The 27,312-nt window shown below is 40.0% G+C and overlaps 2 protein-coding genes across 7 annotated transcripts in view; both read right to left on the reverse strand.

Moving 5' to 3' along the window:
• Positions 1-27,312, reverse strand: part of lsamp (limbic system associated membrane protein) — a 293,654-nt gene that overhangs the window by 132,871 nt on the left and 133,471 nt on the right. The gene's annotated exons all lie outside the window — the stretch shown is intronic.
• Positions 12,123-26,607, reverse strand: LOC107372784 (uncharacterized). Of its 3 annotated transcripts, none has more exons than XM_070543809.1 (10): positions 25,546-26,607; positions 23,912-23,988; positions 21,699-22,680; positions 21,475-21,625; positions 20,999-21,091; positions 20,424-20,673; positions 14,008-20,191; positions 12,888-12,960; positions 12,722-12,780; positions 12,123-12,512 (listed from the first exon to the last, which is right to left on the reverse strand). In XM_070543809.1, exon 3 carries the CDS (start codon positions 22,678-22,680, stop codon positions 21,754-21,756), a length of 927 nt encoding a protein of 308 aa, XP_070399910.1. In that variant the 5' UTR covers positions 23,912-23,988; positions 25,546-26,607; the 3' UTR covers positions 12,123-12,512; positions 12,722-12,780; positions 12,888-12,960; positions 14,008-20,191; positions 20,424-20,673; positions 20,999-21,091; positions 21,475-21,625; positions 21,699-21,753. The 3 variants fall into 3 exon arrangements, with proteins under 3 accessions (XP_070399910.1, XP_070399908.1, XP_070399909.1); XM_070543807.1 differs by having other exon boundaries at positions 12,125-12,512; positions 14,008-20,673; positions 25,546-25,646; positions 26,048-26,063; XM_070543808.1 differs by having other exon boundaries at positions 12,125-12,512; positions 14,082-20,673.

The raw sequence follows: 27,312 nt of genomic DNA on the forward strand, positions 1-27,312 counted from the left end.
AGGGTTTAAATTTGAATGTGTGTTGTTTAAGGAATAAAATAGATGATATTCAAGATATTGTAGAAAAGTATAATTTACAGGTAATGGCAATAACAGAAACACATTTGGATTTGACAATAAATAGTTCTTTATTTAACATAAATGGGTACAGTCTTTTTAGATTGGATAGAACTTTACATGGAGGTGGTATCGCTTCTTATATTCAAAATCATATTCCTGTTAAGGTAAGAACAGAGTTCACAATTACAGGTGTGGAAGCACTCTGGTTACAGTTACAATTTCCACATTTGAAATCTGTTTTGGTTGGATGTTGCTACAGACCACCGGATGCTGCTGTAATGTATCTCCATCAAATAGGTGAAATGTTAGATATGGTTTGTGACACAGGAAATGAGATTTACCTATTAGGGGACTTAAACATAGATTGGAAATCAAGAAATTGCTCATTAAAGAGCAAATTAATCTCATTTGCTAATACTTTTAATTTGTCCCAAGTTGTAAAAGATTTCACAAGAGTGCAGGTTAAAAATAATGGTGTATGTTCTAAAACGAGTATTGATTTAATTTTTACTAATATGGCTGAATTATGTTCTGAGGCTATTTCTGTTCCAGTTGGTTGAAGTGACCATAATTTGGTTGCTATTAAAAGAAAAGTTAAGGTGCCAAAAGGTCAACAATTTATGTTTATGTTTATCTTTATTTATTTAGCAGACGCTTTTATCCAAAGCAGCTTACAATTTATAACCTATAGGGCGTGTTGTGATCTGTGGGGGAAACCGGAGTACCCGGAGGAAACCCACGCATGCATGGGGAGAACACGCAACTCCACGCAGAAAGGCCGCAGCTGAGTTTCGAACCTGCAACCTTCGTGCTGCGAGTACTAACCACTGCGCCACCATGCAGCCCGTTTATTTATAAAATAATTTTTTTAAAACTTTAAAGAGAGTGATTTTGTAGAAGAAATAAGAAACATAGATTGGACAGATGTAACAAAGGAGAAGGATCCAGGAAAGGCTGTAGAGAGATCTTTGACAATTTGTTAACAAAGGTGATAAATAAACATGCACCGATGAGGAAACAGGCAGTAAGAAATGTAGCTTATCCAAGGCTGGATAAAGAACTTAAGGAACGTATGAGGCAGATGGACAAATTAAAATGAGAAGCAACAAAAACAAATCAATTGGAAACATGGTGCGAATATCGCAAAATAAGGAACATTGTAACTAAACTGAATAAAAACAAAAAACAATTATATTATCATTAGGGATGGGTACCTTTGACATTTGAATCGATCCAATACTAATTCCCGGTACCTACGAATCGATACCGGTACTTAACAGTACCAATTTTCGATACTTTTGAGTGTTTATTTTAATTCTCTTTTATAATTAAATATATATTTTTCTCTATATATAACAATATTTGATAAATAACATTCAACTGTTTGTATTTTAACATCGTCCTTGTAGTTTTATAAGCTGATAATTAAACTGAAGCAAATACCTTTACTGTGAACTAAATTTACTGAGTATCTTCATTCCTTTTACCGTACTTTTTCATTTGATTTTTCCTACTGGGAAGTTAGAATTTCCGAGGAGAAAGCGAACGCACCATTAGCTGATAACAACGGTGGCAATGGAAGCTAACATATCAAGCTAACGTTATCTTAAGCAGTTTATTTAGCTGCTGGAGCAGATTAAAACGATGATGCCTCACACTTAGATCGTTGTTGCTGGTTTCTTCTTCACCCAATCACCCGTCGCATTTAGTAAAGTGAAGCCAAACTTTAGAGCGCGTTCATGTTCTTCTAGGCGGAAATTCTGAGTTCCGAGGAGAAAGCGAACGCACCATTAGCGAAACGGAAGCTAACATATCAAGGTAACGTTATCTTAAACATTTTATTTACCTACCGGAACAGATTAAGATGAGGATGACTCACTTAGATCGTTGTCTGTCGCTGGTTTCATCACCCAGTTACCCATCACATTTAGTGAAGTAGACCCAAGCGTTAGCGTGCGTTCTTTCTACCATGCTGCTCTGTTTACAACTCACTCGCAGGGACCGACGACATAACGCTCTTGCGCATGAGCAGCTGTCTAGGCAAGTTCTCGTTATGATGGACGGGTACCGAAACGAGGCACCGTTTGAAACGATGTGAATCGTTGCTCGGTCGGTACTATGGAATTCGGTCGGTACCTTAAAAAGTACCGAATTCGGTACCCATCCCTAATTATCATAGAAGAATTATAGAAGCTAAATTAGATAATGCAAAGGTGTGGGGTACATTAAATGAACTTATGGGGGGTTAAAAAAAGGAAGGCACCTACTCTTCTAGAGGCAGGTGGAGTTTTTCTAACCAAACCAAAAGAAATAGCTGATTATTTAAAACTGTTTTTTATCAATAAAATTAAAACATTGAATAATACCAGGGAGGAGAGAAAAGATGAAAATACATCTTATCAAAGAATTAAGGATGATATAATGTAAATGAAAGACTGTGAGTTTAAGTTTATGGAGGTGTCAGAGGATTACATTAAAAAATTAATCTTAAATAGTAAAGATAAACCCCCTGGAATGGACAATATTGATATAAGATTGCTAAAATTGGTGGTAGATTTTATTTTACTGCCAGTTTCACATGTAATTAACATAAGTTTTAATCAAAGTATTTTTCCAGCCCAATGGAAAAAGGCAAAAGTAATTCCAATAATCAAAAATAACCGAGAACCACTGTCTGGTAAAAATAGTCGGCCAATAAGTTTGTTACCAGCATTAAGCAAAATTTTGGAAAGAGTAGCATATGAACAAATACAAGAATATTTGATAACAAATAGATTAAACACAATTTATCAAAATGCATATAAGGCGGGTCACTTCACTACTACTGCACTTGCTCAGATTGCTGATCATTGGTTAGAAGAAATAGATGATAAAAAGTTGGTTGTTACTATATTTTTAGATTTGAGTGCAGCTTTAGATGTGATTGATCATGAGATCTTATAAAAAAAATTAGAACGTTATAGATTTCAGTCGTCCGCCATTAAGTGGACAGAAAGTTATTTAACAAATCGTAAATTCAACTTCTATTTTAATGGCAGTTATTCTGAAACAGGTCAGTTAGATTGTGGAGTGCCACAGGGCAGTTGTTTGGGCCCTCTTTTGTTTTCTATTTTTATTAATGACTTACCTTTGATTTTAAAACATGCAACCATGGCTATATATGCAGATGACACTACATTATTTGCATCAGAGAAAACAGAAGGCCAATTAAATGATATTTTGAAAAAGGAGTTGAATTTAGTTACACAATGGATTAGAATGAACAAACTAGAAATCAATGCAGAAAAAACTAAATGCATGATAGTTGGAAATACATATACACTACAGATTGCATTTGAAGCTAGGTAATGTAGAGATAGAGCAGGTAGAAGAAGCAAGATTGTTGGGGGTAATTGTGGATTCTAGATTGTCATGGACTAGTCACATAAATCATGTCCTGCTGAAACTTGGAAGAAGTATGGGCACAATCAAATATTGTTGTCAATTTATTCCTCGTTTGCAGATAAAAACTTTAGTTCAAACATTAGTACTGTCTCATTTAGATTATGCATCAGTTATTTGGTCTAATACAAGTGAAATGAATTTAAATAAGTTACAAGTGGCACAAAATAAAGCTGCACGAATTGTTCTGGGTTGTAATTATAGAACAAATGTAAGTATGATGCACGATAGGTTGGCCTGGTTAACAGTGAAATGTAGATTAAAGTATTCACTGATAACATTTATAAGAAATATAATAACTACAAAAATACCTAAAATAATTTATGACAAGTTATCATTTTTTTCCAGACAATCATGATTACATGACAAGACAGACAAGTGACATAAGGTGCGCACTACCGCGCTGCAGAACAAATCAAAGGCAAAGAGCGGTTTATTACAGAGTCATGGTTGAATGGAATGCCATACCGAGATTTTTGTTATTAGAGAATAACAGATGATGTTTTCAAAAGAAGTTAAAGCTTTTTTTGTTTACACAACAGTACATTTTGCACAGTGAATTGTAAATGTGACTGATATGACAGCTTCTATAATTTTTGTTTGTTATGGATGTGATGTGACATGATTTTTTATTCTTGGGTATATTTATTTATTGCTCTGTGTAAACTCTCCGTTTTCACTTATTTAGATTTTTCATGAACGCTGAAGTGTGTGGTAAATTACTGGTATATCATTATTGCAATTGAGCTGGTATGATTATAATGAGCTCCTGGAGTTTGTTGTTGTTGGGTGTGTGTGTGTGTGTGTGTGTGTGTGTGGGGGGGGGGGGGTATGGGGGGGTGTTTTGTAAAATATTTGTAATGAAATTGAAAGAGACCTCAGGAAGAATAGCTCCACACTATGGTGGGAGCTAATGAGGTTCTCAATAAATAAAATAAAAATAAATAAAAAATGTTCTTTTCGCACCACCTTTTTGCATTACACGTAGAGAGTATTGCACCCATTTCTTCCCTTAGTGCTATTCACATAATTCCTACACATAGTACATGCAGGTACTCATAGTGCAAGGTTTATTTTTGTTTGTTCATTTGCATAAGATGCCATTTTGTTGTGCCTACATTGAAGTGCCCTGTGCTGTGCTCTCTCTCCTCTGCTGAGGTTTTTTTTTTAATCTTTTATTTCATTCACAATGTATAAAATAAACACAAACAAATACAGGATACATTAACATATTGAAAAAAAAACATTTGAATGAAAAGGAGCAGATAGAAGAAAAAATCTTATGATTTCTGCCCCTTTTTACGAAATAAAATTATCCGCCAAACAAACACAGTGTAACCTCAGTCACTTTCTAATATTTTCACGTCTAATCTTTGACATTATAATTCTCCTTTTCATAATTATTAAATACATTAGATTTTATACATTTTTTAAATATAGCAAGTGAAGTTGATTCTTTAAATTCTCTGTTAATGGCTTTCCACAATCTTACACCATTTACAGAAATGTTACATTCCCTCACTTTGGTTCTGAATCTAGGTTTCTTAAAGACATCAGTTCCTTTTAACATGTACCCACTTACTCTCTTATGAAACATTTTCTGAATATTAGTTGGTAGATTACTCGTATTCGCTCTGTACATTATTTGTAATATTTTCCACTCTACCAAGTCAGGAAGTTCGTCAATGATCCAGCTTCCTGGGGGTGAACCCGTGACTCGTCATCGGATTCTACTCCTCCTTATTGATGCTCCGGCTTGTGGGACCTAGACGTCCGTTTGTTCCGGCATGACTGCTGGGATACTTTGCTAGCTGGGACGACCTACCTGCTGCTCTTTCCTGTGCTGGATTACGATAGGTGCTATTACAAAGATCAATATGCTGTTTTGGAAGTATTCCAGACCAGTGGAAATATAAAGTTTTGCTCCTGCTTCAAATTATTGCTTCCACTGGGATATCTGATAATCTACTGACTTGTGTGCTTCCCGAGGACTATGCAAGACTGTTCTTTGGCGTGGGGTTCGTACCTCACTACTGTTGGCCTCTTCCTGGGGAATTGCACCCTGCTCTGTCGTCGGAGTCCTTCACGACTCTGGTTTGTTCAATGTCAGGTGGTCTCTGGACGAACCACCGTGCCCTTGAAAAGGGGGGTATGTAACGTGATGAAGGAGCTATTCCACCAAGGTTATTTAACCTCTCTCCACAGATGCCTCTGACACAGTGCTCTAGTGCATGAGACAGCCTCAAGGTCATGTATTTGCTTCTAAAACTGTTGACTTTCCAGCAAGAGAAGAAAGAAGATAAATGAACTCTTTTCTTTTATTAAAGCAAAGAACTCTATTTTTAATAAAGCTAATCAAAACAAGTGTTAGTCAATAATACAATGTTGAGGGATCTGTGAAACAACAATGTTATGATTAAGATGTTTTAATAAGTAAATGACTTTAATCTAGTTCACTAGACACACTGATAAATGTAAGACACCTTCAATGGTGTCTGTTAGTTGCAACCGCCAGGTAGAAAAACTAACTTGTTTTTATTTGACTATTTTTCTGTCCTGCCTGTTTATTATCTTCCTGCATCTCCTCTCAATCCTAAAGAAAAACTGCTACCTGGGTTCATATATATTCACCTTATGAGTTACCTTTGAACTGCAGTTAAAAAAGATCTACCGACCGCAAATATAGCGGAGTGCTTGCCGGCCACACCTGTGAGGTGAAATCACCAGAGGACGAAATAGGTTATCCGCTCCGCAGCAGTAAAACATGTCACGCACAAATAAAAGACAGAAAACATAAAAGGAAATGAGCCGACATAATCGATAGCGTGTTAAATTAGTTTTTGAGAATGTGGCCGTTCTTCGGACGCATCTGTCTGGAGTGCATCAACGATCAGAGCTCTGCGCCTCTCAGCTCTAAATAATCCCAGCAGAGTCCACATGAATAATGTAATATAAATAGAACCATGATCGTTTATGGGCTAAAAATACAGTCCATCATGTGTCTCCATATGAGACGGGAACAAGTTCTATTCAGCCAAAGTTTCGTAATCAGCGAACATTTTTCCAAGTGGCACATCCCTCAGAGAGACCTGGTTTCCAGACCGTTTCAGTGGGAGGAAATCTTACTGCATGCACCGTGGTTCTGTGCTGCGCTGCAAACCCCTCTACAGATCTTCATGTGGCAGTGTGAGCGTCCTGTGACAGTATCCCAATTGATCATGCGCCCTGGCTACTTGGCCAAGGGGGATGTCCCTTTGGCTGACTGGTAAGCGCGCATGTCCCTCACCCAGGAGCCTGGGGATCGAATCCCGCCCGGGCCCTCGTTTCTCCACCTTGCCACATTCAGCTTACTGTCCACCGTGTGCGTTGCGAGCTGCGCTGAGCACTGTGTCCAGTATAAAGCTCTGATGTTCTGATGGGAATCTTTTCTTGATTGATTTATTTACCTCCGATTTAAATGTCAGCTCATCTGTGTGCGCATCAGTGTGCGTCGGGGTAATTATTTCAAAACAACCAACATCGTTGAGTTTATCCGTCAAAATAAACAGTCAAATGTAAATATCTGTAACCTGCCATTTAACTGTTTTACCTTCTTGTGAAGATTGTTGCAAAGAGAAACAACTAAACTTGATTAACCCCAGAGCCACGCGCACTGCGCTGTACTTCCTGACTGTAAATGAGGGGAAACGATTTAATCGGATCCTTTTCTTTTCAACATGATTTAATGTAATGTTTCATTCAGTACAAACTTTAGTTACACCAATCTAACGAGACAGAGCCTGGATTTGTATTCTGAACAGTTGAAACATGTTTAAAACGGAGACATGCGTGACACGTCTAAAGTTCGCACCTGCTCAGCTATTATGGAAATTAAACTAACAAGATGAATAACATCATTATTTTAGGCACAGACAACATTCCCCACACTTTTGAAAAGCTTGCAACGCCCCTGCTACCAGTTACAAATTGTGAAGGGGAATGATCATTTTCACAAATGGCAAGAATAAAAAATGAACTGAGAACAACACAAACTCAACAGCGCCTCAGTGCACTGTCACTGATGGCTGTTGAATCTCAGCTTGTTAGGAATCTGGACTTTGATGACATTGTAAATGATTTTACTAATAGAAAGGCCAGAAAGCAGTTTTTCTAAAGGCAAGAGAGGAGACCAACTAGAGGAAACAAAAAGAAGAGGAAGGAGCCAGGAGTCAAGAGGAAGGAGACAGGAGACAAGACGAGGAAGGAAACAGGAGACAAGATGAGGAAAGAGACAGGAGACAAGAGGAGGAAGGAGACACAAGACAAGAGGAGGAAGGAGACAGGAGACAAGAGGAGGAAGGCGACAGGAGACAAGAGGAGGAAGGAGACAGGAGACAAGAGGAGGAAGGAGACAGGAGATAAGAGGAGGAAGGAAACAGGAGACAAGAGGAGGAAGGAAACAGGAGACAAGATGAGGAAGGAGACAGGCAACAAGATGAGGAAGGAAACAGGAGACAAGATGAGGAAGGAGACAGGTAACAAGATGGGGCCCTAAGCACATTGTGCCCAGGGGCCCCTGCAATGATAGCACTGACTGTAAAGTACACAGGTGGCAGTAAAAAAACGTTATTTTTCACCTTGTTAGTGATTTTCATTCCTTTTCATTTTCACCATGTGTTACAACCCCAGGGGTAAACCTGCACGCCTTGCTGCCATCTTACCATATTGCTGCTGTTCAGCTCTGTTATTTTCCTGTCAGGTTCAGCTCTATGCAGTGAAGCCTGCTGAAGGCTCCACCCAGCAGCTCCCCATCAAGCTAATCAGCTGCAGCTGCTACTTAAGGAGCTGCTGAACTTTCATTCAAGGAGGGTTTTGTAGAGTGAGAAGGAGTTTGTAGAGAGAAAGAAAAGGAATTGGTTGAGAGCTCATGTGTTGAGTGCTCTCCTTTTTGAGCATTTGGAGACTTCATTAAATATAGCTGTGTTTGTTTAGTCTCTTTGGCATTTCATGAGATGTAGTCAGACTAGCGTCTTTTGTTTTGCCCTTTGAGTAACTCGAGACTTTAATTAATTTAGTTCTTGGTAGTGATGGAATGATGATACCTCAAGGAGTGTATTGACACACTACACAAACTGTGTCAGCACTGTATTGACACTGTGTTGGTGACAATAGTGACACTTGCAGTTTTTCTAAAATCATTGCAGGTAAATAAGATGGAAAAGCTTACAGGCTGCAAACCCACACCAGGTGTGAAAGATTTAATTTCCTGTAGTCAAAATATTACCTCATCATTATAATTGAATGTGCTCAATTTGTTAAGTTTGTTTATGAAAGGAGTTTAACAATTGCTTATAATAATGTTTGTGTAAATGCTACAGTGAGTTGGCATGCTAAATCTTACTGTGTCTGTAATAAAAATCAGAGGTAAAAGTTTTAACGTGTGTAAACGTGCTAACCTCCGTGTTAGGTCATACAAAACAAAAGACTAAATATGGATTCATTTTTGCGTTTTTATTGAGGAGCAAACGTTTTTGGTGAGTGGCTGGCAGTCTTTGATGATCACATTAACCACAGCCTCATCCACTGCTTGCTTGCTAGGAACTGCAAGACAAAAGGAAATACTTTTTTAAAAGCTTTAAAAAGCTTATTAAAGGATTTTAAGTCAAGTCAACTTTATTTATATAGCACTTTATAACCGCATAAAATCTGTCCTAAGTGCTTAACAAGACAAAACGAACAGAAGTTCCCTAAAAATTCTAAAAACAAGATAAAAAGTTCATCACAAGGTAAAAACATGATAAAACAAACATCAAACTGACATAAAAGCTACTAAAAACAGATGCATTCTCAAACTGAATTAAAAGCAACTGAGAACAGATTAGTCTTTTAGAGTGATTTAAAACCCGACAGTGATGAAACCATCCTAATCTGAATCGGGAGTGCATTCCACAACCTTGGAGCTGCTACTGAGAACGCTCTATCACCCCTGAGCTTTCTCTTTGTTCTCGGCACCTCCAGGAGAAACTGGTCGGCTGACCTCAGTGACCGAGACGGGGAGAAAGTTACTAAAAGCTCAGACAGACACTGCGGAGCAAGGCCGTGTACAGCTCTAAAAGCCAATGAAAGAACCTTGTACTGGACCCTAAAAACCACAGGCAGCCAGTGCAGCGAAGCTAAAATTGGGGTGATGTGCTCCCTCTTTCTCGAACCTGTCAATAGGCGTGCTGCTGCATTTTTGCACCATTTGAAGACGGGAGAGGTGAGATTGAGGAAGACCAAGGTACAGTGCGTTGCAATAGTCTAGACGCGATGTAATAAACGCGTGAATCACCGTCTCAAAGTCATGACTTGAGAGCAGACGCTTAACCTTGGCGATCCTCCTTAACTGATAAACTAAATTGATTTTAAAAGCAATACTACAGAGCCACACAAAGCCTTTTGTGTGAAATAGACTATTTTTGACAATTCTGACTTTTTTAGTGATAATTTCAACACACCTGGGGTATCTGCCAATTCATCATTGACATGCCGAGCTCTATAATGTGTCAGCATTGAAGTGCTCTTATTGGTGTAAGACAGCTCTGTGGAGCAGAGCTGACGCTTCACCTACAATAAAATAAATGGTTAATTTATCTGAAAACAATTTAAGCCTCTTACCAGAAAAAAGACAACAAACACATTTAAAATACAGAAATAGCAGTAAACATTGCCAAAAGGAGAAAACAATTTACCTTTTTGGCATCAAAAGATCAAAATTATTCCAGACTGGGGAAAACTTCTTGGAACGATCCATGATGTCAGCGGAGGAAAGTGAGCGTGTGGGTAATCAAAAATCCAAAACCCAACAGCAAAACTCTATCCAACAAATCTGAAACATGTCGATACAGTTTGTTTCTTTTTAAACACAATTTGGCGCGGCACGTCCAAACGACACACTTCCTGTATCGGTCACGTGATATTTTCTTTAAGCGATACATGCGCCAATACGGGGTTTCGCTCTTGTGCACTCGACACTGTGCTGACGCACCAGTGCCGTTCGTCCCATCACTAGTTCTTGGTGTTTACAGCGTTTGAGCCCTTTAGGTTGGAAGCCTATCGTGAGGCCCCTTTTGGTTTGTACCTCTTGTCTTTTGGTTGTTGCTCTATTAAAGAGAGGTTTATTTTGTTTTGAAGTTTAGTCAATTGCTCATTTTAGAAACAAGTCACTTTGAGTTAAGCCCTGTTTGTTAAAGTCGGAGCTCCTTTAGTTAAAGACCTTAGTTTTCAGGCCTTTAACTTTGCCTGTTTTAATATATTGTAACATAGCTTCCTCTCTTAGTGGTGACCCATGTGTTTGTAAGTTAAGTAGAATAAAGATAAACCCAATTAGTTAGTGTGGTATAGTTAATGCGGTAGACACTCAAACCCATACAAGTAGCTAACTCTAGTCATTTTAACATCTCAGAAGAGTCTACTGTATATATTGGACATCTCTCTCAGAACCTCCTAGACTCCAGAGGGGAATGTAACACCATGGCACTTATTTTTAGAATATGTTATCAATAGAGTTGATTTAAATCAGAATCTAGCAGAACTCCGGAAATATTTTGATTCTATTTAAGCTCAAGAGTTGTATTTAGGGATGGGTACCTTTGACATTTGAATCGATTCGGTACTAATTCCCGGTACCTAGGAATCGATACCGGTACTTAACGGTACCAATTTTCGATACTTTTGAGTGTTTATTATTTTAATTCTCTTTTATAATTAAATATATATTTTTCTCAATATATAACCATATTTGATAAATATCACGATAAATAACATACAACTGTTTGTATTTTAACATCGTCCTTGTAGTTTTATAAGCTGATAATTAAACTGAAGCAAACATCTTTCCTGTGAACTAAATTTACTGTGTATCTTCATTCCTTTTGCCGTCTTTTTTCATTTGATTTTTCCTACTGGGAAGTTAGAATTTCCGAGGAGAAAGCGAACGCACCATTAGCTGATAACAATGGTGGGAATGGAAGCTAACATATCAAGCTAACGTTATCTTAAACAGTTTATTTAACTGCTGGAGCAAATTAAAACGATGATGCCTCACACTTAGATCGTTGTCACTGGTTTCATCTTCAACCAAGCCAAACTTTAGAGCGCGTTCATGTTCTTCTAGTCGGAAATTCGGAGTTCCGAGGAGAAAGCAAATGCACCATTAGCGAAATGGAAGCTAACATATCAAGCTAATGTTATCTTAAACATTTTTATTTACCTACCGGAGCAGATTAAGATGAGGATGTCTCACTTAGATCATTGTTGTCGCTGGTTTCATCATCACCCAGTTACCCAACACATTTAGTGAAGTGGACCCAAGCTTTAGCGTGCATTCTTTCTACCATGCTGCTCTGTTTACAACTCGCTCGCAGCGAGCGATGACATAACGCTCTTGCGCATGCGCAGCTGTCTAGGCAAGTTCTCGTTATGAAGGACGGGTACCGAAACGAGGCACCGTTTGAAATGACGTGAATCGGTGCTCAGTCGGTACTATGGAATTCGGTCGGTACCTTTTAAAGTACCGAATTCGGTACCCATCCCTAGTTGTATTCATGGACGGATTAACACCCCAACACACACACACACACACACACACACACACACACACACACACACACACAGAGAAAGACCTTGTCTCCAAATTGCAGTACATTTATTTCTTTTAAATAACTCTAGTAAATTATGCAATGATATGAGCACACTTCTTAAAAACATATTTTATTGGTGTTGGACTATTTATATTAGTAACTCCTTTTTGTGTTGAGATTTTCTCACAGAAAATAAATCGCAACAAAACCGTTTTTTAGCATGTCACCAAGCTTCTGTCTCCATTTACTGAGGTCCAGCTAAAGCAACGGTGGAAACTTCTTCCATCATCTCAGAGGAAAATGACGTGGTCCTGTCTAAACCAGCTTTTCTCTAGATGCTGGATCAGGTGGTGATAGACTGCTGCTTCTTACTGCATCTACACATGAAGCACATCTTGAACACGAGACGGACTACACCACATGAACACCAGATATAGAATTACTATAACATACATGTAAACATCTAATGTGGGACTGCAACACAAATTATTACCTGATATATTTTAAAGAATACATCATTCCATCAACATATGAGAGTTAAGTTACTGATAGAAATCTGGACATGAATCAGGCACACACCACATGTGGAATGGATGCTGCTGTGAGCAGAAGTTCCTCACCTGGATGAGCAGGTGCAGCAGTTAGTGGCAGGAGGAGCAGCGCGTCCCCTCTGGTGGCTCTAGGTCCATAAGCATCATGAGAAGACCAGAGGAAATATATTATGATGTTAAATGATGTTATTTTCACACAAGTCAAACTAAGTATTTACCGACACGATCCACTCACCTGAGGACAGCAGAGAAGCTGAGGAGCACGGCTGCTCCTGGACAGAAGTTGTCCCAGATCTTTAGGAGGGAGTCTAAAATGATAAACACATGATCAGCAATGTTCAACTCAGCTTTGGTTCTCACATTTCATTATTAAGCTGCTAAACATTTCATTTAGACTTTTTCCCTTCCTGTGAATTATAAATCCTGTGTGCTCACAGCTCTGTGTGCAGACCTCTCTGTAGAAACATGATCTTCTGCTACACCTTTTATACAAGAGTGTGTCAGCTCATCATGTTCAGCTGTTACACCTCTAGTGAGTCCACATGGTGATGTCCGTATCTGCACTGGGGTCAGCACAGGTGAAACTTCAAAAATCACAAAATGGTGCAAAACTTCATTTATTTCATTAACTCATTCACTGCCATTGACGACTAAAGTCGTCATTTTAGATCCAACCGTTCACTGCCAATGACGACTAAAGTCGTCATTTGTATTTTTTTTTATGTTTGAGCATTGGAACGAGCCCCCGCGCTGAGAGATCAAACATCTCAGCCCTGAAGCCGATCTTCATCCACATACGTCACACGTCACATGATCAGGAAGCAACACATCCATGTGTTCGGAGATCGTTTTGAGCCGTTCCTGTAAAAAAAAAGTGAGGAGCGAACCGGAAAAGCATCTGCCGATCACAATTCGACAACGGATTATGAAAGAACGGATAACGCTCAAAAGAGATGTAAGAGGTGAGTCTCCTCTTTGTTTTGGTTGTTTTGGCATCGACATCATGCTAGCGCGCAACGTTCTGTGACTCTTAAAAAAACAGTAAAAACGGTGAGAAACGCTGGCAGCGAAGGCCGTTGGCGATCAGGAAACGGCTGGCAGTGAATGAGTTAAAAGCAAAAGAGGCCCTGAGTACAGATGCATGGTTAAACTTCACATGTGTCCAACATTTCTCTACTTAAAATCCTTGTTTTACTGATTTCATGTGATAGTCTGATTGTATGAGATGGTGAACGTGTGGTTTTCATCAGCTGTAACCATAATTATCAGAATTAAAACAGATAAAGGATGAAACACCTGGCTTTGCATGCGTTTCACCTTTTAAGCTGAATTAGTGACTTAGTGACATAAATAACCTTTGTTCCATATCAGCAGTCTCCTCTTCCCTCCCAACCATCTGATCCCATCCAGCAGGAGCCAGCTGCCTCACCTGGAGACCAGTGCAGTGCAGCCACGTGGTGATTTGCTGGCAACGTCACGTTTTTCAGCTAAGCCATCAGCCACAGCTGGTTCTACATAAATCTGGAGCAGAGTTTTCACCTGAAGAGGGAGATAGAATTATAGTTTTGGGCTGAAATATCACAATTAAAGTAAATTGCACTTAACTGCCAAACTAATGATTACACATGTGTACAGCACCATTAGACACTCATCTATACAGGTTATCAGCAAAAACAAGTTAGTTTAGGCGTTACTTGCTCTTTAAGGAATTTGGGTGTTTCTGACCAATGTCTCTTGAATGTCACTCAAAAACATTGATCCAAAACTGTTTTTATCACTTAAGAAATATCTCCAAACTGCGAAGGTTTGTGTCAGAACATGAACTTGAAATGGTTACCCATGCCTTTATCTCCTCCCATCTAGATTGCTGTAACACACTTTTCACATGTTTTAACATAAAAGCCCTTGGCCACCTTCAGTTGGTCCAGAACTCTGCAGTGAGGCTCCTAACTGGAGCAAACAGAAGAACACACATCACTCCTATTCTGACGTATCTGCACTGGTTACCCGTTAACTTTAGAGTTCATTATAGAATCCTGACTATAACTTTCAATGCTCTACATGGTCAAGCTCCTCCCTATATTACTGACCTGTTAAAGCCTTATGCTCCAACCCGAGCCCTCAGGTCCACACACCAGAACCTTCTAGAAGTTCCAAAGACCAGATGCAAAAGCCGAGGTGATCGCTCCTTCCAGACTGTTGCACCCCGACTTTGGAATGATCTTCCTTTATCCTTACGCAGCGCTGACAGTCTGGACACTTTTTAAAAAGCAGCTAAAGACCCTTTTATTTAAAGCTGCTTTTACCTAAACCTTTTATTTTCTTATTTTTAACTCAAATGTGTATCATCTTTAATTTGTTCATGGTATTTCATAATTTTGTGACTTTATTTTTTCTGATATTAATCTATTTCTTTTTGGAGATCATTATGATTTTAGGACTTTGAAAGAAAGGGGAAAGAGGGGTGAAATACGGGAGTTTACCGACACTGGACAGGTAAGCAGGTATCGGAGGAACTCTTTTACGACAGAGCCACAACAGAACGTGACGTCACAGCCTCATTGCTACCTAATCTTAACTAGATGGCATGAGGCTATTTTAGCTACTGCTAGCTAGCAAGGTTATGTGCTAATCAGAGAATATGAAAGGGCAAATCCAATCAAAAGTACATACCTTTCTCCTTTCCACCTCTCTCTTGTTCTTTCTCTCTCTAAACGGTACCCCTGATGGTGTCTGCCACTTCATCCTTCTCAGTGGTTTAGCGGTTCACACAGAACCTGACCGTCCGTCCCACATGTCGGACGTGTCAGCTAGCAGGTTCTGATCACAACAGGGCAGGCACCCGAGCTCAGAGTGGGACTGAAGAGAACTGGATAGAAATATCACTAGCTTGGTTCAGTTAATTAGTTAAATATTGCAGAATGCAGACATAAAGCATAACATTCTGCTGTCCATTTTTCTTTGTGGGCGAGGTGTTGGTGGCTCTGGGAGCAGTTTGGTGTCCCTCTCCACTCTAAGACCAGATAAGTTGAGATTACTAAAAAAATTTAGGAAACCGGTTGCCTTAAAAAAATTAAGTAATGCGCAATGAAAATGTAAGTGAAATTAACTGAAATTTTTGAGTTCAGTAAAATAACCCTTTTTAAGTACACTCAAAGCACAGATAAATTGAGATTACTTAAATTAAGGCAACTGGTTCCCTTAGTTTTTTGAAGTAATGTTAGTTAAAGACTTGAGTGTAGGTTACTTGACCTTTTCAGTTCAGTAAAATATATGTTTTAAGTTGATGCTTTGCCCCTTGCTCTGATGTCCACACGGAGCTCAGTTAACAAAACCACAAGGTTCACTCCCTTTGAACTACAGACTGGACGGCCGTTTCCAGGACCCGCCACAAAACTACCTCTGACTGCTGACCTGACTGACTCCCTCGACTCAAGGTCATATTATAACCTGTTGCATAGTCCTGTCTCTCAGTTCTCGTTACAGGTTAAGGCTGATCGTATCACCACAGATGCCCCATCTCCACAACCTGGGACAGACTGGGTCCTGCTGAAAGTCACCAAAAGGAAGTGGACGGAACCGAGGTGGACCGGACCCTACAGGATCACAGAGAGGACGTCACACGCTGTCCGGCTGGACGGCAAAGGAGACTCCTGGTACCATTGGACCCAGTGTGCTGCAGCGGAGGAGCCACACCGTGCCCTGACCGAGGTCCAAGAGAACCTGTCACAGAGGGAGGAGCCTAACCTGGAAGAGAAGCAGCCGACATCTGCCTGACCAGAAAAGTACCCAAGGACCAGGACGAGAAGCAGCCGACATCTGCCTGACCGAAAAAAAAAAGGACCCAAAAACCAGGAAGAGAAGTAGCTGACTACAGTAGCGTGCCAAGCTACCAATTCTGTGGGACGAGGTAGCGTGCCAAGCTACCATCACATCCTGCAGGACGAGAATCTTGACATCATCACCCCCTGCAGCTGCCTGGAGCCAGTGAAGGGACCTCAACAGGGGGAAGAAGTAACCACCCTATGAACATTCTACAAGGGTTTTATTTTACACCCTCATTTATTTCACAAGGGTTTTATTTTATACCCACTACTCATTTTATTATTATTCATTTACCTGTTTAGTATTAGATATATGTTTGCGCTCATTGCATTTCTACAAACTTAATGTACATTCTGATCACTCATTTGTCCTGGCCGGAAGAAGATTCTGAGGGTAACATAATTCAACGAGAATCCTTTCCATTAGTCTGGTATCCAAGTAGACTGAACCGGTTGGCATACAGGGACAGCAGGTTGGGGTTGTGGAACGACAGATACTTTCGCGATTTCTCAGATTTAGAAGATTTGTTAACAATAGCAATTTTAGCTTATAGTGCGTTCTCTGGTACTGATTACAGCAGCTATAACCCATACAATTTCTTAAATTAACACCTTTATAAGCCTAATTATGTCCTGGCCATTCCCTCCCATCCTCACGTGCAGGCAGCGTCTCCTGATCCTACTTCTCACTGTTATCCTGCTATGTATCCCATTGGCTATTTTGTTCCTCTGTAATGACCTCCCCTTGCCACCCTCACCCCCTACATCCCCTAAGGATACCCCGCTAACACCAACAGCCCATCCTCCACCGCCTATTGACCGGTACAAGCGATCCCTACCTCTTCCATCCCCCTCACCTCCTTGTAACTCTGATTTTCTCTATCTAACCCAAGCAATCACTCTGTGTATTCCATTATCCACAGCCACCACGGTTACACTCCCCTACGATGTTTTGCCCTCAAACCCTGCACGTGGTCGTTACACGCCATCTGAACTGAAAGAGCATGTTTGGTACTTAACGTGGGGATCTTACTCTCAATGGAAGTGGAGCAGTCTTGTTGCTGAAACAGGCGATGATTGGTCATCCTACTCCCAAGGAGTAGCTACAACTTGGCGTACCAGAATCAAATTGATAAAACAAGGCGGATCCAAAACAGGCCCTTTGACTTTCATAATTAGTCCAATAAACTCTCTCGGATGTACCCTATTTGTACTTGCTCCCTGGATTAGTGGAAGCTACTACTGGACAGTGCACCTCTGTGTCCGTAATATTACTTCACCTACCTCTACAGTCTTTGATATTGTCGGGCTAAGTAAATCACCCTCCACTCCTGTGTTAACTGACATTGATAAAGTAAATAAACCCTCGCCAGCGATAACTATTGAGACTAAAAACCTTTCTGTTGATGAGACATTTCAGACGGTTACCGGCATTTCCGCTAGCACTAATAATTGGTTACTCCTGGCTGAACAAGCAGCTAATGCTTCAGATCAGGATTGTCTTGTTTGCCTTTCAGCTCGTCCTACTCTCCGTATTGTACCACCTCCGATCCCTCCAGAATGTTTCCTTCATTTGATGAATGGGACTTCCCTAAATTCCAATTGTACCAAGTTTGGACAAATCTTTCCAAAGCAAAAACCAGGTGATGACATTGGTACGCCCTTCTTTTCAAACATTGTGGCCCCTAATAACTTCAGTTGTATTCATCTAATTGGACGAGGCGGTCCTTTTCTGGGGAATGTCACCACAAATTGGTGCGTTAATACAACCGTGTCATTTTCTTCACAATTCAAACCCAAAAAGCGTGCCAATCTCTGGTGGTGGTGTGGTGCTCCTCAGCTTTATAATGGTTTTCCCAGGAAATCTTCAGGTTTGTGTGCCCTTATTACTTTACTGTTACCTGTCACTGTTACTCCCGTAACCCTTCGTGATACCCCTATTTCCAGCTCTTACTCTAGCACCCGACGAAAGCGCTCTTTACCAGCCTTACCTGCATTTCACAATCCCACTTATATAGATGCAATTGGCGTCCCCAGAGGTGTTCCAGACGAATACAAATTAGTTGACCAAATAGCCGCCGGATGGGAATCTATTTTTGTCTGGATAACTCCCAATAAAAATGTCGACCGCATTAACTACATCCATTTCAATGTTCAACTCTTAAGTAACTATACTCGAACTGCACTTGAGGCAGTTCACCAACAACTATCGGCTACTTCATTGATGGCTTTCCAAAATAGAATTGCTGTAGACATGCTGTTAGCTGAAAAAGGGGGCGTGTGTTCCATGTTTTCTCAGGATTGCTGTGTTTTCATCCCCAACAATACGGCCTCGGACGGTAGCTTAACTAAGGCTTTAGACGGCCTCCGCTCTTTGACAGAAAAAATGAAATCCCACTCTGGTGTAGACACCTCCATGTGGGACTCTTGGCTTGATGTATTTGGTAAATACAAATCCCTTGTTTCCTCCGTCCTGGTGTCCATGTCTGTCTTCGCTGCCATTCTTGTTACTTGCGGCTGTTGCTGTATCCCCTGTCTTAGGCAACTAGTCCAGAGATTGATAACTATTGCCATCTCTCCTCCACCTGCTGACCCAATTATCCAGATGCCCTTGTTACTAGCCAATCCTAACATCTATTTGGGAGGGGAACCCTCTGATGATAGTGATGACTCTCATGATGAAGAAGATGTTGTTAGAGTGTGAGAATGTTCAGTGATTTATGTAACAATCCCTTCAACTGTTCATTTCTATGGGTTTGTTGATTGTTTTGTTTTTATTTTTTTGATCATTGATGTCCTAGGCATGCCCACTCTGTGCCAAAAGGCGTTCGCCCCAAAATGGGGGGACATGGGGGAATTTTCCCTATTTGACGTACGATAATTAGGGTTTTTCGCCCTCATACGGGTGTGCATGCGATCCATTCATATGTAACATGTTCAGTTCCACATATGATCATGTTTTTTGTATTAGTTTACTGCTAGAAATATGAGAAGCTGTAGTCTGATTGTTTGTTTCTAATGGTATTTTAATCTGATTGATTGTCTTTATTGGCATTTTAAAACTTTGCTTATTAGATTCTTTTTGATGAAATTTGGTGTTGTTGTTTTGATTTCCTACATCTTTGTTGAACTCTTAAAAGAGTTCAAAAGGGGGATTGAACATATATGTATTTACCTTATAAGCTTCTTTTATATATTTACCTTTTAAGCTCATTTGTATTACTCTGTGATATGTACACTTGCTCAGATACTCAAGGCCTCTACACAAAGATTTACAGCAGCATGTTCTGTTCTGCAACCTTGAAGGGAGTGAGCACGTTACAGCTCCTCTCACTTTCCTCTCGGCACCGGTGAAATGTATCTTCATGTATCAGGATGCTCCTAGTAATCTCAAGGATGCATGTTCTAGTGATGTATTAACTGTCCACTAACAAGGCTGTTATTTTCACCTTTCATGACCAATGACGTATGTACATGGCAAACTGCGTATGTAACATTCCTGTAATCTTCAATAAAAATCAGCCGTTTTCAGTAGAACGGCGGAGAGTCTGTCCGGAGCAACTGACAGGAGCAGATCGCGGGACCTGCTGTATGTTGCAAAGGCTCTCCCCCTCTCGAGCGGTGAAACAGTGACTGGATTCCTCTGATCATTTGTCTCCTCATTCTATCAACTCAAAAGGTGTTTAACTCCATCTTCTCCGTACCCGTGCTTGGTCTAACAGAAGAAAGACCAACAACTAAAATGAGTGTTTTTCTTACAAGCTTAAAGTAGAACTGTGTAAATAAATCCCTATTCAGTCTCTTAATATCAGTGCCAATGCCAAATTGCAAACAGTATAACTACAAAAACTAAGCAACTGACATAAAGAACAGTACGATAACCCTTTGGAATCACATTTACACAGAGAGCTGGTTTTTCAAAGACTGAATTTTGGGTGGTAACTCACTTTTACCAAGGTTAAGCATCACATGCTGGACAAAGAGAAAAGTGTTCTTCATGTACTTGGGGTAATCCAAGTGCAGGGTGTAAATTAGTCCAAAAAGGAGACAGAAAGCCTGAGGAAGGTTGGGCAAGTTGTCCATTACCACACTCCCTTCCAAGATGATCCCCACGCTGGCTGGTTTCAGGTGAAGACTTTCATCAATGCAGAGGATTCCTACTGTTGTCTGATTGTAAACGTCCTGGTCAGCTGGAACCTAGAAGAAAGAAAGAATTTTTGAATCACACATACATGTTTACAACAAAAGCCCCGTTAATATGGAAATTCAAGCATGAAAATAACTGAATGGATGGCAATATGGTCAGCTGTGGACAATGATCTCAAACTGACATCAATGAACTTGTATATTTTTATTGACAGAAAAATGAGTTTGTGTGCTCATAATGTATATATACTGTACTGAGAAATGTGTCACTATACAACAATTTTGCTAATCATATTTGCTGTACAGTTTGTTAATATTGCATTTAGCATTTTAGACAATTGTTGTTTGTTGTTTTCATAAGAATAGTTTTACTTACAGAAGAAGTCTTGAAAAAAGGAGAGGAATCATCTCCCAAGACAACTGGCAGTGCCTGAAGGCAAAGGCACCGAATGTCTGTTGGCTCAGTAGACTGAAAGACATTGAGAAAAGAAAAGAAAAGACTATTTATTCAATTTCAAAACATTTCAACAAGGACTAAATGTGTTCTTTGTCCCAATTCAGCAAAGTATATAAGGGCAGGAGAAAAAGTTGAGAGATGGTAATTGAAGCAAGTAGACAAACCAAGAATAAATACCTGAAATAGACAAAATGGGGTAAGTAAGAGAAAATACTCGTGACAAATCTTTAGTTTAAGCAGAAGAGAAAAGACAGGGGACACAATGTGGTAAATATGTAACTGAGAAATAATTAATCCTTATGCAAATAATAAAAAATAGCACTGAACAGGTAACAGGAAATGATAAAAAACTAAAACTTAAAAGGAGATAAACATGTATGTGGTGGGACTTCTACCTTTGACTGATGTAAAAGTCCTGCTAAGATCTGTCCAGCAAGGCCCTTCTTCTTCCTGAACAGGTCCATCAGGCTTGGAGACAAACCGTCAAGTGCATCGAAGAAGCCGTCTCAGATTTTTCCCAGCCACTCTGGTGAACTCACAAAAAATCTGCAACATGGAAAATGGTGAATAAGTAGATGAAACACAATCAATAAATGTACAGAGAATTATTCATACAAACCTGATTTTCTGTGAATAGAGCTGTCCATCAATCAAGTATCTGGCTGATTGCTGTTTCATCTTTGACAACTTCTTTTCTGCGCAGGGCAAAGGTCACATCCATTTCTCTTTTTTATAAGGGAACCATTTGGCTTTTTCTTCATTTCATTAACCAACACCTGACGAGTTTCTTCCAGGTTGCGGTCATCCATCCCTTCCGGATAGTCAGGCAGGAAGTTTATTTCCCCTTTCTTTGGCTTCTTGATGTCTTTGTTCGGGGGGTCAAAACTTGCGGAGTACCTTCCACGTTTACCTCCATTCACAGCCACATCAGCTCTGCCCAACTGCCGCATTTTGGATCTGTAGTTCTCCATTTTAAACTTCAAACTGTTTTTCCATCCATCCCATCCACGAGATGAACCAGATTCTTTGAGGCATGGATGTATTTGTACTAAGGCTTTTGCAACAGCTTCAAAGTCCTGCTTATCTGTGTATGCTTTGAAGGCATAGATGGTCTCAGCCAACTTGTCAAGAATTTCGTGTTTTAAGTCTTTTGTTATTTTCAGGAGGACTCCATCCCTCATGTACAGCAGATTACCTTGTCGAAGTCTATACTCTACATCTACCGGAAATTTTGGAATTTGAAAATCCTCTGGCCAGGGAGAGCTTCTTTCAAGAGAAGAGACAGACAAGATCTCGGTGTCTGCCAGGCTGACTGCATCAGATGAAATCTCTGGAGTTGTAGTGACTGGAACAAGCTCAATAGTAGGAATAATTTTGATGGTTGGTTTCTCTGGGAGCTCGGACACATCTGTAAGATTGCATAATGCATTGTCAAATTCTGGCTCTTGGTATTGTAGGCTGAAGCCGTAGTTTGCTTGGAGACCGTCTTTGAGCCAGTCAACCAAATCCTGGAGTGTTTCAGGTCGTGTTGTCATTGTCATTTTTCTTATATCTCCCTCGCAGAGAATAATCCTCATAGGAAATTTCTGTTGCACAGCCATCTGGAAAAAGAATGACCATTAATTAGCAAATAACAAAATGCCTCAATGTCACCATAAGTTCTCCTTGTACCCTGTAGACTGATGATGGGAAGACATCATTTAACTCTGGGATCTTCAACACACACCAAAAGGTGACATCGTGATACTGAAGTTGGTAAGATCTCAAATGCTCAACATACCATGCGGTCATTTTCTTACAGACAAACAGAATTTCTGCATTCACAGCAACAATATTTTCAATCTGGACAAACTCTGGGAGACTGGAGCATGATCCTGCCGACAGTATCATCCCTGGATGGTAACGGATTCCATCAACACAGGCAGATGATGCGACTAGCACCGAATTGGGTTTTGTAAGGGTTTTTGCCATTATTGTCTGGACAGTCAATGGGAAAGAGGAAACCAAAACTCGTGTTACCTTTGTAATTTCTGCAGATGGTCTGAAAAATGTGTTACAGTCAAGGTGGTAACTGAGAGCTTTCTGGTGTTTAGTTGCAAGTGTCATGGCAACATTTCTGAAGTTTTGCGTAGTACGGATTGCCCTTTTAAAAAAGTTATGTTTGCCCTCGAAGCGCATTGTCCAAACCTCAGATAAGGGCTCAAACTTTCTTACAAGCTGGGGATAGTGTTCCAAATAGTGATGCTTTGGCCTTAAACAAAACTCTGGAAATACTGACTGCAGCAAGTTTCTGTGTTCTGATATCTTTCAGTTCAGGAAATGCAGTGTCTCTTCTGTACGCCATGGTGCCACAATGAGCTCAACAATGTCTTTGAGAAGCATTAGAATTTCCCAAGTGTCATCACCTTCAGGGACACAATGGCCAATAAGGAATGGAAGCAGCCTTATGAGGCACCAGTTCTCATGAGCATTTCCACCAATGGTCCCTTTGGTTGAAAATCCTTTTCCAATCACCTGAGGTTTGTCTGTGTTGTCAGTAAATGTGTAATTAAAGGACCCAATAGCCTGGTTTAGCATACCTAGGGTGAAGTGTTTCTTTCTTATCAGATCCGTTAGACAAAGACATAACTCAATGGGAACAATGCCCTCCAAGACATCATGCATTACGTCAGGAGGGTAACCACTGACTACATGGAAGTGCTCAAGACTCTCAGTCAACGGACATGATTGTTTCACCCCATAAATCTGGCTTAATCCTGGGTCTTCTTTAACTTCCAACACGTGCCTGTCATGGGATTCTTTCTCTCTGCACTGAAAGAGACCAGAACTTACCTCCTGTTGCTGAGAGTCTTTGCTGCTCGCCAAACAGAATCTGCAGAATTTGTCGACAGAAAAGCTTTACTGGAATCCTGCAAGGGAATGGGCACCCAGGTTATCAGCTGCAACATACAAGACAGTAGCTTTAACACTTGTTCCCAGTTGCTCCAGATAAACACCGCTTTGCTCCAATAACTTCAGATCATAGATGAGAGGCTGCATAACTTTTGCATAGCCACACTCCTTCACAGTGGAGGTATTGCAAAGTACTGCAAGCTGGATGGAGTTCAGGGTTGATCTGTATTTTGCAGGAATGTTAGCAATAACCCAGTATATGGCACACGATTTATGTTTCAGCTTTGATGTGCCCAGAGGATTGACTACTTCAAAGTCATCAATGTAAAGACCAAGGGCAAGTGTGAACTCAGCATTTGAGAGAAGTGAATTTTCCTTAAAATGCTGTCCATCTTTACATGATCTGTATTCATGAGGAACATGGACTTGTTCTGTCACTGCTTTGTTTAAAACATCTGTTTTATTAAACAACTTTTGTAACATGGGAACAGGAACATATGCAATAGGTTTTTTGCCTTTTCCACAATATATTCAATGGGGCTTACTAATGGAAACTCTTTGCGTACGTAAGCAGCCCTCCTTTTGGCAGTTCCTAAAGGCCCATCTTTGGCACAGAATGTCATTATGTTACTCTTTGACACAGCGCTAGTTACCTCTTTCACAAATACTTCATTTATGTCCAAATTGTGATTCCTTAGTATGGTCTTAATTCTGGTTTGCAAAAGTGGTTGTGACAACTTACTGATTTGACAGAGTTGTTCAATAACTTCCTGTACAGCAGTCTCTTGGTACGTTGAGAACACTTTGCAGCTTTAATAGAAGAGATGCCATGTTGTGTTCAAGCTGCTTTTCAAGATCATGAAAATCAATGTCACTGGTTACTTCACTAACCTCCTCTAAATCCTCCATATCATCAGCATCTAACACTTGTTCTTGGGAAGCATCACTGGCATTACTTATTATTTCACCAATTATTTCAGTCTTAAACCTCTTCCAGTTCTGATGTTTGTGTTCTTTACTCTTGTGTGCTTTGAATGTGCTGTAAACACTGCTTTCAAAGTTACAGTCTTCATATGGGCATTGAACTTTGTGGTTTACTTTAAGATGTGAAGAATGCAAGTGAGAAAAGAACTCTGTCTCAGTACATGACTCTGCAAATCCACAAGACACACAGCTAAACTTTACTGGTACCGTTGGATTTGGTTCATGATCAGTTGTTTTGATGTGAATACGGGATAAGTGCACTTTTAATGCATTTAATGATTTAAATGTGCACATGCAATCCTTATGTAAACAAGGAAATGGTTCGGTTCTTGCAAAACTCCCATGTATTATCCTGTAATGCTTAAACAGCTGTGCTCTCTTTTCGCAGCTTATGTGACAGTACTTGCACTTCCAATGCATTTTTTAATTCTTAACAATGATGTTATATCTATAACATTCAGTTAATGCTGCACATAAGCTTACATTTCAGAACCTTATGTAATAAAATATATTTAGGTCACTTTCCCGTTTCTGATCTATTTGGTAAAGTTTTTTTTTTCTTTTGTTTAATCTTAACTGAGGTAACACACCACTTATCAAATTTCAGCAGGAGTCAAAAGCGCTGGCCGTTCTCTGCACCGTCAGCCGTATCCAGCTCGATGGAACTTCTGTTTTACAGTGAATCCTTGTTCTACATGAACAGAAAAAAAAAAACAGAATCTGGTAAAGACCTAGCTAGTTGGCTAGTTAAAACATGTGCTCACAAGCCACTCTTAACAAATATGGCGAACGGAATGGCAAAATCCTAACAGTAAAGTTTCGTTTTCCCCAAAGCGCAAAAGTCGTTCACACACGCGCGCAGGGAGAACGTGGGGCTGAGAGGGTTTTTCACGCTAATAAATTACATTCTGCATGGTTTGATACCAAAAAAAAATACATTATCACTGCTCCCAATGTTCAAACATACATTCCTACTCTCAGTAAACTCCTCAACATAACCTTTAAACACCACAAAAACGACTGAACTCCGAGGAGCAGTGTACTACTAACAATGACATGCAAAGTATTAAAATGATTTCAGTAAGAACCAACCATTCTCTGCGCTGTTCGAAGTGCACCGTGGTGGCACCTGCTCGATGAAGCTGAACAGTTTCACAGACAATATTGCTCTGCACGAACAAAAAAAAAAAAAAAACCTAAGGCTGGCAAAGATTTAAATCGACCACAAGTACGGTAGGCTAGGTACACATGTGCCAACAAGCCACGTTTAACAAATATGACGAGCAGAGTGGCAAAAGCTTAGCAGAAAAGTTTTTTCTCCAAAACGCGACCGTTGGTCACTCACATGCGCGGGGAGGACATGAGGTAGTGAAGAGCACTAACATTAGCACTACTCCTAATGTTGAAATATATGTACATTAATCTTAGTCAACTCCTCAAGTTAACCTTTAAACACCGTGAAAAGTACAAGCTGGACTCCCGAGGGCAGCAGAGCACAACTAACACTACCCTAACATGCTAAGAAGCCTAAATGATTTTTTTTTTGGTCTGGCTGAGTTTGTTTTATTTTGCATTGGTGACTGGCCTAATACTTTCCATTTTAATAAACTCAATAAATGGATACAACTAATCAAACTTACCCGGTTGCAGATTTGGCTCCCGTCACCATTGCTGCTCAAACGTCTGTGAAAAAATGGCGTTTGTTCATGGTCCAACAACAAGTAGGGTGTGGTCAAGTCCAAAACTTGAAAATTCATGTTTATTTAAATTGTCTTTTTTTACATTATCAACTTTTTGTACAAACTAGCCGAGATCACTTAGTATTTTATAGTAATGGTATAAAACTAAAGTTTTTGAGAAAATGTTAATAAAATTATTTAAGTATTTATAAAATCCAGGCTTGGAGTGTCTGGATGGCGCCCTAGGCGGCTGCCTAGTTCGCCTGTTGGACGGACCGCCACTGAATGTGACAATGAAGTTAAATCATTTCAAATGTTTGGACCACCAGCACCACCCAGAGGTGGTTGTGCCAAACTGAAACAGGTTTCAGCACAAGCGGTTGTTTTTCGCTTGGTCCAAGTGCTCAACCAGTGTCTGTTTAATATAGGCTAATATTGTTTTGGACAGTAAAAGTGCAGGGGACAAAAACTGACTTGGGAAAAAAAAACTTTGTCCCTGTCTACAGCGCATAGTTAACTCAGCTGAGAGGACCATGTTGTACCACTTCCCTCCATGGAAGACATATACATCGCCCAGCTCACTCAGAAACCATTAAAACTGTGAATAATACCAGTCCCACCAATAGCTTCGTCCATCAGGCTGTGAGACTACTAAACTCCACCTCCCCAACCTTTAGC

The sequence above is a fragment of the Nothobranchius furzeri genome, chromosome 13 (assembly GCF_043380555.1).
Source record: "Nothobranchius furzeri strain GRZ-AD chromosome 13, NfurGRZ-RIMD1, whole genome shotgun sequence".
Classification (NCBI taxonomy): Eukaryota; Metazoa; Chordata; class Actinopteri; order Cyprinodontiformes; family Nothobranchiidae; genus Nothobranchius; species Nothobranchius furzeri.